At 38.6% G+C, this 13466-nt stretch overlaps 1 protein-coding gene across 1 annotated transcript in view; it reads right to left on the bottom strand.

Moving 5' to 3' along the window:
• Pgant2 (polypeptide N-acetylgalactosaminyltransferase 2) overlaps window positions 1-7084 on the bottom strand; it is a 521273-nt gene extending 514189 nt beyond the window's left edge. The window contains exon 1 of the mRNA XM_083125241.1: window positions 6913-7084. Coding sequence (XP_082981367.1) covers window positions 6913-7005 — 93 coding nt within the window. The 5' untranslated portion in view covers window positions 7006-7084. The remainder of the gene's footprint in view (window positions 1-6912) is intronic.
• Window positions 7085-13466: the final 6382 nt, after the last annotated feature.

The following is a 13466-nucleotide window of genomic DNA, read 5'->3' as shown; positions in this document are numbered from 1 at the left end:
TTGAAAAACGCTTCGACCTGCCACATGTGAAGAAATTCATACTCTCTTGTATCCCCACGTTTCTCTTCAGTAGCATTGCCATTCCGACGATATTCAAATAAATGCACACATCGTGAGTAACTGTATCGCCTCGCCTTAATACAACATAATGAATTTGTAACACAATATTTCCATCAGATTTTCAAATGTCAAAAAGGTCGGTATTGCTGCTCCAACCATTTTTCGTCGTTTTCTTCTTCCAAGAGAACCAAACCCAACTAGCCTAAACTAGCCACCATGGGTGTTCAAGTTAAGTGCGATAAGTGCGACAGACCCCTACAGCCAGTGGTAATGCTTGTAGCAGGAATCACTACTATGTCAAGATATCCTTATGTGGTGTATCCAGTAGGACGGTCTCATAAATGATATAACGATAATAACAAATTTTAGTTTATGCACAGATAGGCTAATCGGGACTGGGCGTACAGTTTAAATTGATATCCAAGCCACTACGTGCTTCCACTGGGTATCGAAGCCGGTACTACTTGATTACAAGGCGATGGCGATAGCACTACGCCATCGGGGAGGTCCATGACAATAACAACGATAAAAAAAATATTGCCAATAAAAATAAAAGTTTACAATAATTATTATTATTTCTACTGTTCAATTGCTCTGTGGCCGAACACGTTAAGCGGTCGACTTTCGGCTTGCCATCAAAGTCCTAGGGTTCGAACACTGGACTGGGCATGGATGTTATTTGTGAGTATATCCCCTCATCAAAATCATATAATCATCACTAGGGCTCGGAAGTTGAAGACCTATAAATTGCCAAAAAAGGACCTATAAAAAGACCTAAAAACGGAAGAAAGACGTATAAATGTGATCCAAATTAATTAATAACTTCAGTTTTAATTACATATTTAATGAATTAAAAAAATACAAAATTCTGGTGGTATGGAACACACAGTGCGAAAAAACTGAAAGCTTCAAAACAAGAGAAAGTTGGCACTTACAGCGCGACTTTCCAGACAAGTTACGTTTAAATGACCTTGTACCGTACCTGCTTCAGTCGTCCAAAAATTATTTTCTCTCGTTTCAGGGATGGTTCAAATATATATATATTTTTTATATCTTTACTACAGAAAGGATGTTTAAGAGGTGATGAACTGATGATGATTCGAATTGAGAATAGGCAATAAAAACGTAGTCTAAAGAAGATGAAGTTACAAAAAAAAAGCCGTTAAGACCTTAAAAAAGGCCAAAAAAGGACCCAAAAGCCAAAAACGCCGAAAAAGGCAAAAAAGGACAAATAAAGCCCACCTTTTTCTGGCCTACAATGACCCAAAATGAACATATATTATGTTGGGCCTCGTCTTGGGAACTAGGAAAAAAAAAGAATTTTTGCTCAACTTGCGAGCCCTAATCATCACTAATCCAAATAGTGATTAACCAGGAACGGAAGAAAAGTGGCGCTAAATAACAAAATACTATTCAATTTTATTTCGAAGACCTGACGGCCCCTACAAAAAATTCTAGCGACCCCTATGAATGCAACATCCTGATCGAGAATCGAACCCAGGACAATTGGAAGTGGTATCTTGATGGAGACCACTTCGTGCATTCGGCTACCAATGCGGCGCCTTTCTTATACGTTGTTACGATTGCCGCAAAGAGATGCCTCGAGATGTGGTTGTTTTTTACTAAGTACATTAGTGGAAATGAGTGCAAGGAATGAAAGTGCTGCCGAGTGTTTGAAAGTGCATTTTTAAGAGGAAAAAAGTCAACGACGACTTGTCAGCCAACTCAAGTAGAAAGAGCATTAACTGTTAATGTAGCCACACGGAAAAGCAATATTGAGGCCCAGGCCAATCGCGGGTTGATCTAAACTACTGCAACGTGCATAACTTGCACTTGCAACAGGGTGCGAAATCCTGGGGATATGGAGGGATTTCCCCTACACCAACAATCTTGGCCTCAAAAATCACCCCCACCAAAAAATTCCGGGGGGGAGAGTTTTTGTTACAACAAACAAAAGATAACCAATTACTTTTAATTTCAAATACACTGTACTAAGAATAATATCGAAAACACCCAAATTAGTGTAGTTGTGAGTGTTCAATGCTTTTTCACTCTCAAGAGATCATTAACAAATCTACATCAATATGCACAATAAAAGTAAAACAAGAATGCCAAACAATAACAACTATGACACCTGATTGATTTATATTAACATAAAGCAAAAAACTAAATAAAAACTTGCACATAACAAAACATTCAACTATTTCATAATTTATTAACATCTTTAACCAGTTAGTAAAGGACGTAGTTCGCTACTTTATAATATCTGATATATATATAATAGTAACAAATTTATTTATTTTTGTGTAATTAGTAATAATAACAATAATATAGTTTTAATTTAGTATTTATTTGTACTTGTAATAACATCATAAATATGTATATCGTATATGGGGAAGGGGAGGGGGTTTGTAGATTAATATATTTCTCCCCCCCACCAATCTAAAATGATTTCGCACCCTGGCTTGCAATATACAACGTTACAACCACTATGCTATATGGCAGATTATAAAATACAATCGAACTAAAACTATTCCAGATCGATTCTAAAAAAAAGAAAGAAAAAGGAATGTAACAAAACCACGTGACTTCTGAGAAATAGTTGCTGTCCTGTTAGTGATGGTATTATTTTCCACAGTGGCAGCGATTGGGATCCATAACTTTGGGGGGGGGGGGTAAGGACAGATTACTTTCCCTTGGCAGATCAGATTTAGCATAGTGCGGGAGCAAAAGCGGGGGGGGCAACTCTAGCTATATTTTTATTATTATTTTCCATATGACTATATATTGGTCGTAGCTGTACACTCGCCTCACTAAGTACTGCAGCAATTCGCTTTATTATACATTCGTGTCCAAGATGCAGTTCGACCAGCAATGCACAAAAATGCTGTATAAAGACGTGATTTTCGGCGCCACTAAGTGAGGCAAGTGTACAGCTTATGACATAAGGTTCCACAACTTCAATATAGCGAGGGGGGGCTCAACCCTTATCAGCAGACGCCATTTAAAGGCGAAAAAGTGTGGGGGTAGAAGATGAATGTTTGATTGAGTTGGTGTTTTACTTCCACTTTATGCACAGTAAGGCTAATCGGCACTAGACCTGGAGTTATTTTGAGCGTTCTCTCATCATTTGCATCTTTATCGTTGCGAGTAGCCTAAATAGAAAAAAAAGAGGCGTTAACAAGGAATATATGCTGTCCTCCATGCTGGAGTGCCAGTGTACCTTGATGACAAGCCAGACATCCCAGGTTCAAATTCAAATTCTTTATTTGCGTGGGCGACCCCTCTTTTTTTTATTCATCATCCATTCATTAGTTCATGATTCGTACTCATCGTCGCTATTAACGCAACCTGTAGAAAAGCGAAGTAAATAGCCAAAATAATAAAAGAGTGATGAAAAATACCTAATAGTCAGATACTAAGATTACAGACATGAATCAGGGCCTCCCCGATGGCGCAGTGGTAGCGTCGTCGCCTTGTAATCAAGGGGTCCCGGGTTCGATACCCGGTGGAGGCACAAGTGGTTCGGATCCCACTTTAAACTGTAGGTCCAGTCCCGATTAGCCTTACTGTGCATAAAGTGGACACTAAATCAATCAATCAATACAGACATGAATCAGTATTCTGTATGAAACGTCATTCATAAAAGAAAATCAAAAGTTCATACCTTTTTCTTACCGAACTTACGTCTCCTCGGCATTATTGACACAAGCTATTCCAACCTAACCTAACAAATGAAATTAACAAAATATAATCTAGTGTAGCAGAGAGCAGGTTGCCCCATCTTTCCACCAGACATGAAATATGGGCTGTTAAAGGAGTTGTTGTCTGAAACAGCGATTTATTCACACACATCCAACACTCCCCCTTATTTAAAAAAAACAACTAATTTATGGTAATTTACTCTCAATTTACCTTTACAGCCCCAGATAGAAAATTCTGGATATATCTGTTATCAAAATTCGGTCATAACAGCACACTCCGCTTTTGACCCAACTTTCCTTTTCAAAAAACCTCGAATGCAGAAAAACATGGCAAAATATACCGCTCATTGCTAAGAAAAAGGCAGGCCCCCCTTCACCTACTCACTGCCACATTAGTACTTGCACGAAAATCCTGGTGTTGTAACGTGGTCGCCTTGTAATCAAGTGGTCCCGGATTCGATACGCGGTGGAGGCAATAGCCTTTCTGTGCATAAAGTGAACCTCTAAACAAACTAAATTCCTGGCCTTGCCACTGGACATAATTACACATGACCCACAATTATGGCTAGAATTGGCCGTCGGGGAGAGGGAGGAGGTAGGGATCACGGGGTAGCAGGAACAGTATGTTTAAACTACGACAATTTTTCAAAAGTCCACAACCGAAACTAAAAGCGACTGCGTCTGTGCGTATATAAAGACACGCGCAACCCCTCCCTCCTCCTCGTACACATATTTACTTTTATAACATCGTCCAGCAACTCTTCGAACACCACATTTATGAATTTGAAATTAAAATTTTGGGTGCGTAAGCACTAAGGCTAACTTGCACCCGTCACACTATGCGGGGTCCAGCCTCTTATCATAACAAAAATAAAATCGTGTCTGAAAAATAAAAACCTTGGTTAAAAGCTGAGGCTGTAAAGAGGCACTCAGAACAGATAGCGACAAAACACAGGACAACACAGAATTATACTGGCCATAGTGCCAGTCGCCAGAGCCTCGTTCGTCAGATGCAGTCCAGGGTGTACTATGTGGAAGTGAGGTTGACTTTTGGGCGCCTTATCAAAAGTCTCCCCTTACCCCCCTCCCCACATTTATGACTATACAAATATGCATAGACTAGTAAAGCAATTAAGACTAAAAGTTAAATTAGTTAATGGACAAAACTGATTTCAATATATATATATATTAAGGAAGACGATTCTGGAAAAGGGGCGTTAACCCTTCCCTCCCCATTAATCGCTCTTGATTTAAATGCCACATTCCCATAATTCACTGTTCTGTATCAGTGGATTAAAAAGTTCAGTTCTTGAAAAGAAAAATTTAATACTATAAAAAGGGATATTTGGGGTTTCGTTCGTCTTCGGGGCTAGGAGGCCGAGCCCTCCGGCCCCTGCCTTCAGTGGATCCGAAGGGAGGTTGGTGGCGGCCATACCCCCCCCCCCCCACTCACCCCCTCTCTTTGGCCAAATATTCCTAAAATAAAAAGAACATGAAAGGCGAGAAAAGATGGCAAAATTAGGGCCGAGTGCTAAAAAAAAAAGTATACGTAAACCCCTTTCTTTCATAAATCCTGGGAACGCCACTGTCCATAGGCGCAGACTTGGGGGGGGGGGGGCAAGGCACTTTCTTCCCTCTCCCAAAATTCACGTAGAAGGACACACTTTATGTGTATTTACATATATAAAGTATTGTTTATGCTGATCTTGCCCCCCACCCCCAATGTATCTTAAGTTGACGCTTCTGCCACTGTCTGCCATACTGCGAGCCTAATATTCTAGAGTAGTAGACCTATGTGAAATTCCATGCACCCAATGAGTACTTCATGAATTTACAATGCTGTATATCACTTTAGAAATAATTAGGTGGAAACATCACCGTACATTTGACTATAAATTCACGGGTTAAATTGTATGAACTAATTTTTCTCCCCCATTACACAGTTCGTAAGATAGATCAAGTCAAACCTTAGGAAAACAGACAAATTTTATTTTCTGACGTACGAAACCAGTAGTTACAGATTTACCAGATTTGAGATGCATTTGTATTTTTTTGTTATTTCATGTAGCTTTCTGCAGCTTTTGGACCACGAGGATGAGAATGATGAAATGGCACAAAGAACGTCCATGACCTAGCTAGGATTCGAACCCAGGAACTTGAGGGGGGGGGGGGCGATCGAAAGTCGACAACCGAACTAGCTCTGGTCCCGATTGCACACTGTTGAGATTAAACATTTCGTGACTATTATTTAGTTCTTATCACCGCGGGTAATCTAGTTTAAAAAGTGACGTACGATTGTTCTACATAATTCACCAACGTGCCCCAGTCAACGAAATTCTTTAATCATTATTCCACAAATAACTGTTTTATTTGAGTAAAATTTTCAAATCAAAATACTGGTACAGTCGAATGATATTCCTCTGTTTACATAAATCAATTTGTTATTAATTAAAACGAACGAGAAGTTAAAGCTATGGCACACTGTCTGTATCGGTCGAAACATGACAAGTTTTTGACAGTTCATGCATACAGAAACTTTAATTCTAAGATTTATAAAATCAATTTTAAAAAATTAGTGATTACCACTATAGTTCCTTCATCCTTTACCAGTGGTCACACATTCCATGAAAACTGTAGGTCTATCTTCATGATTAGGACGTTGTGTCAAATAATAATTTATTAATTGGACACACATATTTGCAAACTTATCTTACACGTCGTAGAACAACTAAATTGTCTTGTTTTTCACAAAGTAATAATTAATAATATATGAATTAATTATATACGTTTGACGTTGGGTCAGGGGGGGGGGGGTGAACGGGAGACATCCCTGTACTTCTGTCACATGTGTGAACCATAAGTAAACCTAAAATTGGTTCACATTCACCTGTAACACTGCACCACACCCGTTAAATGAAGAACACATAAATAGACCTTTCTACACACATAATTTCTTCCCAAGACCACCATTCTAGTTGACGAAATCGAGAGTGGTCAGTGTCAGAACCTTGAAGCAACAAACACACATGCTACGACCCTGAACTACGGCGTGCAACTCACCTGCACTGCAATGCAAAAACACTTCATGAACAGCAACACATACATGTGATCGTGCACTCTATCTTATCCTTTCGCTTTCAATCCTTACCTTGCTGTTTTCCCTCGACACCTGCAGGTAGTACACAATAGCGAACATCCACGCCATGGAAAACAGTAACAGTAGTTTAACATTGCGTCTCATTTTTAACAATACAGCTACAAGCACAAACTATGTTTTCCGAGACACACACAACATTCACGCTGTCGCCTGCACGAGAGCAAACCGAATACTGACTTGAAACTTGAGTTGTTTCACAAAGCTACCGCCAGAGAGGGGCACCGTGCAAGGACGAAACAAATGTAATCTAGGTCGCGCGTGGAACAGCTGTGAGTGGCTTTCTGCCGCTCGCTTACAAGGGGAAGTAAACAGGCTATTTTTCATCGCCGTTTTACCTTGTTATCAGATTACAGGTGGATATTGGTACTTGTATTTTACAAGCGACAACGATTTGCACACAATTGATAAAAAGTATGACAATAATTCCATCATTATTTCCACGTTGAGAAAATATTAATTTATTTTTTTCAAAATGACGTAAGAAGGGAGCGTGATGTACAGTTTGGTTGGTATGTGAATCATGAGTCAGATGTGATTAGAAAGGAAATTCATAGTAACGATCAGTCAGAGTGTAGTCTTAAATTAATAGTACAGGGGCATTTTGCAAACCGTAGAACAGTGGTAGGGAAAACTAATAGTAAACATAGGCATAACTTGGCGGGGGCAAGGGGGCGGACTTACCACACTAAATTTTTTAGATTTATGGAAATTTACACGATAATGGTACTTTCGTTGAAGTCCTGGAGCCTCAGGAGCAAAGTAGCAAGTAATTTGTATGAACTTGTAAATGTAACAGTTACTTATCAAATTAGTCCTGCATGATAATTTTGTGGGTTGGAAAACTTTTTTAAGTCTCCCACCCCCACCAAGTTAAGCTTCGAGTTCGATTCCCCCTCCCCCCAAGTTAAGTTCTAACATTGTAGAATAATGTTTTAAAAATTTTATGACTAGGACACGCTGGTGAATTGTGTATGGCAATTTTATGTCAAACTACTTTACCATTTATTGGTAGCGTCGTCGCCTTGTAATCAAGGAGTTCCGGGTTCGATACCCGGTACGGTACATAGTGGTTCGGATCTCACTTTAAACTGTAGGTCCAGTCCCGATTAGTCTTACTGTGCATAAAGTGGACTTAGAACACCAACTCGAAGCAAACCAAACCTTTTGCACATTTGTAGAAAAATTAACGAAATTTAACATTATTTACTATTTCATTACCTAGTACTTTCAAATGCATTCCAGCATTATAGTTTGTTCATTACCATGAAGGTAGAACTACCCAATAATATTATATTCTATTAAAATTATGGTTCTCATTCTAAAGAAGATGTGTTATTTTATAAATTATAATTTATAATAGTGTATTTATTTCTTTTATAAAAGAGGCACTCGATATCAACACAATTCCACCAGTGATCACCTGTTTCCCAAAGATAATGCCTTTGATGAGTTTCGTCATGGATAAAAGCGTGAATATTGTTAGCCCCGCTTGGAGGACTTTCTTTTTATTTTTGTTATTTAGTGTCGCTTATCTGCCAATTTTGGCTAATAGTGACGATAAAGATGGGTAGTGATATGATGACCAGACATTCACAAAGAACACCCGTGCTCAGACTGGGATTTAAATCCGCGACCCAGGCAGGCTTTGTGATACGCAAAATACTTATATTCAGACACAAAACTGGAAACCATTCTCGACGTTGTTACTTTCATTCTGGACAAGAGGTGTCACTTCTCCTCCGAATTTATTTAATTTACCCGTGACTGTGCCCTCTGCAAAACTTAAGTAAATGAAATATCATTATCTGCGGAAGAGTACTTCTCAGCAAAGATCAAGAAACATACCAATTATGAACACTGAGTGCATGCAAACGGAACAGCTAAAGGTTGAACATTTTGTGAAGCAGTTTGCTATGCCAATGCACGCAAGCGAAATTTTAGTTTTCGCAAATAATTATTTTGTACTGATTTGGCTATTGTTACATTACTTATTGAATCATGCTCGTTCCATATGTGTTAAATGTACAGAGGGATGCACAAGTATTGATCGGCAATTGTCCATAACTATTTAAATTATTTTTTCTTGCATCTTACTTGTCTTCAAGGAAGACATTTTTAAGTATACTGATGCAGGGGTTGTTACAGTGGAGTGCCCAAGGGGTTTTGAGAGTTATACCCCTCCCCCCCAAAAAAAACCTTTTGAAAATCCTGGTCATGCCTCTTTGCTGTCATCAGCTTGTTTGGCGTTTTGTTTCAATTCGTGAAACTCTCATTGACTAAAATAAAGAGCATGAGCATGGGGACACACAATTACTTGTTTTGATGTAAAATGTAGTAACCTTCTTCAATAAACATCAACCACTCCATGTGAATTTTTACAATTATGGTTTCAATACAAAACGGCAAAGGGATGCTTGCAATGTTTTTAAAGTCCTTCTTGATGTCTAGAAAGAAGACTAAAACGCTGAAAATTTTACAAAATGCATTTTCATTTGCATAAAATTTGAAATCGACGGGGCAATTTCGCCTCAGTGCCCTTGGCTGTCAATGTTTGCCCCGCTTGCCCTTCCTAGAATTGATTTCCGTCCGAGGTTGGGAGGGGGCAATGCCTTTCTTGCCCCCCCCCCCCCTGTAGTTGCGTCACTGACTGTCTGTAGAATATGTGCCATCTGTTACGCATATGAAGTCCTTGAACTTAAGTGCTGGCGAAGTAATAAGAGCACCTTGGAAACATGGGCGTCGCCAGAAATTTTCCTAGGGAGGGTCGAGTCGAAGATGTCGAGGACACTTGCTCCCCTCAAAAATATTGTGATACAGACCAGTGGCATATGCAGAAGTTTGTCAAGGAGGGGTTCATTTTTATAATTATTGCATTATCGGTATTTTGAATTGTTATTATATTATTATTATTATTATTACTATGACTACTACTACTAGTAGTAGCAGTTTTAGTTCAGTTTATTTTAGCATCCCATAAGTTTATTATATGAATAATATAGTACTTCTTACAACCAAGATTACATAATAGTTACTTCTAACGTTAGTAGAAGTAGCAGCAGCAGCAGCAAACGCAGTGGTATAAGAAGCTTCGGAACGTGTGAAAGTTACAAATTAACAGAGTTTCAGTGTTGCAAATTATGAAAGTTTCGTACCAAATTCGATATCTCAAGACCATTTTTAAACAATGACGCAAAATGAGGTGAAATAAAGTGCTTCGTCTATGAATTGCCATAAATTGAAAAAAAGGAGATTTAGAGTTAGCAACAACTGCCAACAAAAGGCGACGACGTTGCTGCTGCAAAGCTGAAACAGCTGCAGACATTCCCAGTGTGGCGGCTCCTTTGTGACTATGTCAACACTTGAAAGCTTGACAATCTGCACATTATCTTTGTAATGATAATCATGCTAATAGCTTTAATTATACAGTTGATGAGACACGTTGCACATTAGGCAAAACTCAGAAAAATTAGTCTATTTAGCCAAATACAATTTTAATGGAATTAAGCACTTAACAAATAAAGAGGAAAGAAAGTTCCTTCCCTCAGAAAAAAAGGGGAAAATTTTCATCTTCAAGCGAAGAAAACAAGTAACTGCATACTTTAACCGTTTACGCCGAATTCTTTCTCTTTCCGCTACAGCATTTCTCTTTTATTCTCTGCTGTGTGTTGAAAAGCTAAAGGTAGTGGGGTAGTATAGTCGTCTCAAGTGTCTGCCAAAAAAACAATTATCTCGTTGTTACACATCAAAGGAGTTAGGCTTTGTTTAGATACAAATATAACCAATTAATATTCTATATAAAAATGGATGTGTGTGTGTATATGTGTATGTGTGTGTTCGTTTGTTCAGCAATAACTCTCGAACGCCTGGAGCGATTTCAACCAAACTTGGAACACGTATGACTTACAATCTGGAAAGAAATACTGTGGGAGTAAGATACCCCTAGCACTCCTAGGGGTGGGGGTAGGAGGGGTGACATGTAAAAATAATCGAAAACGACCGATATTAGTGTGGAATCCATAGTTTTCAGGGTCGCTAATGTGAATAGTGACACTTTCAATGCCATTCACCTCTAAGTTCATCACTTATCGGGATGGAGGGTGAGAGGGGGTGAAAAATAAAATGTCAAAAATGACCTAGATTAGTGTCGAATCCATAGTTTTCGGCGTCTCTAAGCTAATTGTTGACATTCACGATGACCAAACTTGGTACACATATAACTTACAATCTGGAAAGAAATACTGTGAGGATAAGACACCCCTGGCACTCTTAGGGGTGGGAGGGGGTGACACGTAAAATAATCGAAAACGACCGATATTAGTTTGTGTGGAATCCATAGTTTTCGGGGCCGCTGAGATGAATAGTGACACTCCCAATTAGTGTTGCCCACGGTACGAGACGGGACAGGCTTTTAAAAATTCGAGACGAGACGAGATTGACCATGTGCCCCGAGACAATATAATATTTTCGAGACGAGACAGCATTTCCACGAGACTTCCACGAGACGAGACAGGCCAAAGTCTCGTCTCGTGGGTAACACTACTCCCAATGCCGTTCAACTCCAAGTTCATTTTACACTATAGTTAAAATTCATTATTTTCCTGTCTAATAGACAATCAGCTAGTATTAAATAAATCAAATTTATAAACTAAGTATTTAATAGCTATGTATAAATTTCGGCGAAAATGCAGGATCCACCAAGACTAGAATCTGGGCCTCTGGCAAACCGAACCATTGCTCTAACAACTTTTTTTTAAAAAAGGAAACCCCTTTCCCCACATCAACCTCATATCGTTTAAACTCAATTTTATATTTTTTTCATTCATGACTGAGAAACACAAACCAGGATTCTATTACTGTTCCTACTCATTGCTAGGGTTCAGATTTTGAGTTAAAATATTCTTTCTGCATGCAATATGAGATCGCAACCGATTAAAAAATACTGAGTATAGTAACTAGGGTATGGCTACAGATTGTTTTTCATTTAAAGATGCATATTTTTTAAAGAAAATACATGTAAACACATATTTATAAATATTTGCTTAGTGTATACTACTACGTACAAAAAGTACCCTGAATTTGTGAATAAAACACAAAATACGTGGTTAATTATCAACACTTATTTTGTCGCCTTCAAAATAGGCCCCATCAGATGCAACACACATATGCCAACGCTTAACCCAGTCTTCAAAACACTTTTCAAACGCAGAACACGGTATCGCCCTGAGTTCCTTCTGAAAATTTTCCTTTAATGGATTCAATTGATTCAGAATGCCTTCCCCGAAGTGGTAACTTCAGTCGCGGAAAGAGAGAAAAATCACAAGGGGCCATATCTGGAGAATATGTGGCTTGGGCGAGGACATGTGTTGAGTTTTTGGTCAAAAACTCGCGAACAAGAGTCGACGTGTGCGACGACGCATTATCGTGGTGCAAAATCCAAGAATTGTTTTTCCATAACTCTGGTCTTTTCCGGCGAACATTCTCACGCAGACGCCTCATAACGGTCACATAAAACTCTTTATTCGCAGCTTGTTCCGCTGGAAGGAATTCTGAGTGCACAACACCACGATAATCAAAGAAAACAATGAGCATGACCTTAATTTTTGAGCAACTTTGGCGTGATTTTCTGGGTTTTGGTTAATTTTCGAAGCGCCATTCCGAAGATTGTTGACCTGTTTGCATGCCATACTCATACACCCATGTCTCCATGTTCCCGGAAGGGAAATGCAGAATAAGCAATGAAAGTAGTTTCCAAGTCCTTCAAATGCAGAGGATTTTTTGGGGCCACTTTTTAATCGTTAGACCGTATAATCCCATAGTAGTGACTGGACATGAAATGTTCAAAAAAAATCTTAGATTGCCGAGACACAAAACAAAATTTCTCAGAAACTTACATATAGGATAGTACTACAGAATAGGTTCAAAATTTAATTTTGAACAAGGAACAATGACTCATAATTCAACTCTATCTGCAATAATTCAGAATGTGCCTTTTCAAAAGTCGATTACTTTAACCAACTCTAAAGAGTTTAAAAGTGAAAGAAGTTTCATAAACTGTTGAAGGGGAATTTGTTTTGATGTAAACCAAGCCAGGCCTGTAAAGTTCGTCAAAATGAAAGTCAACAGTTGTGCCATTTGATGTGGTATAAATGTTCAATATGGCAGATTATGATTACTAGCCATTCAGTATATCGCGTTGGCGTAATAAACACAGCTACAAGTTCTGTCTAACTTTGACCACATTTGACACAATTAGAAAAACTAGGCTCTGTCCGGGGCCTCCGAGATACTTATACTTATGTACGGGCCTCACACCAGCTTTCGTGACGTCACAGGATTAGTAAAGTATAGTCCATTTACAACATTTAACAAAGTGCATTGTAAGAGTATAATATTTAGTTTTCTGAGTGAATAGTCCTCTCTTATTTGTTCAGAACGTTGCTTTCACGAGGAGAACGTTTTAAATGTTATATGACATTGGAAAATACGTAAATAATATTGATAAAAGTAAAATCCAATCTTTACCGTTCTGCATAGAGTATCTTTAT

This window comes from Lepisma saccharinum, chromosome 7 (genome assembly GCF_977018435.1).
Source record: "Lepisma saccharinum chromosome 7, izLepSacc3.1, whole genome shotgun sequence".
NCBI classification, from domain to species: Eukaryota; Metazoa; Arthropoda; class Insecta; order Zygentoma; family Lepismatidae; genus Lepisma; species Lepisma saccharinum.
This window is presented reverse-complemented; position numbering and strand designations above follow the sequence as displayed.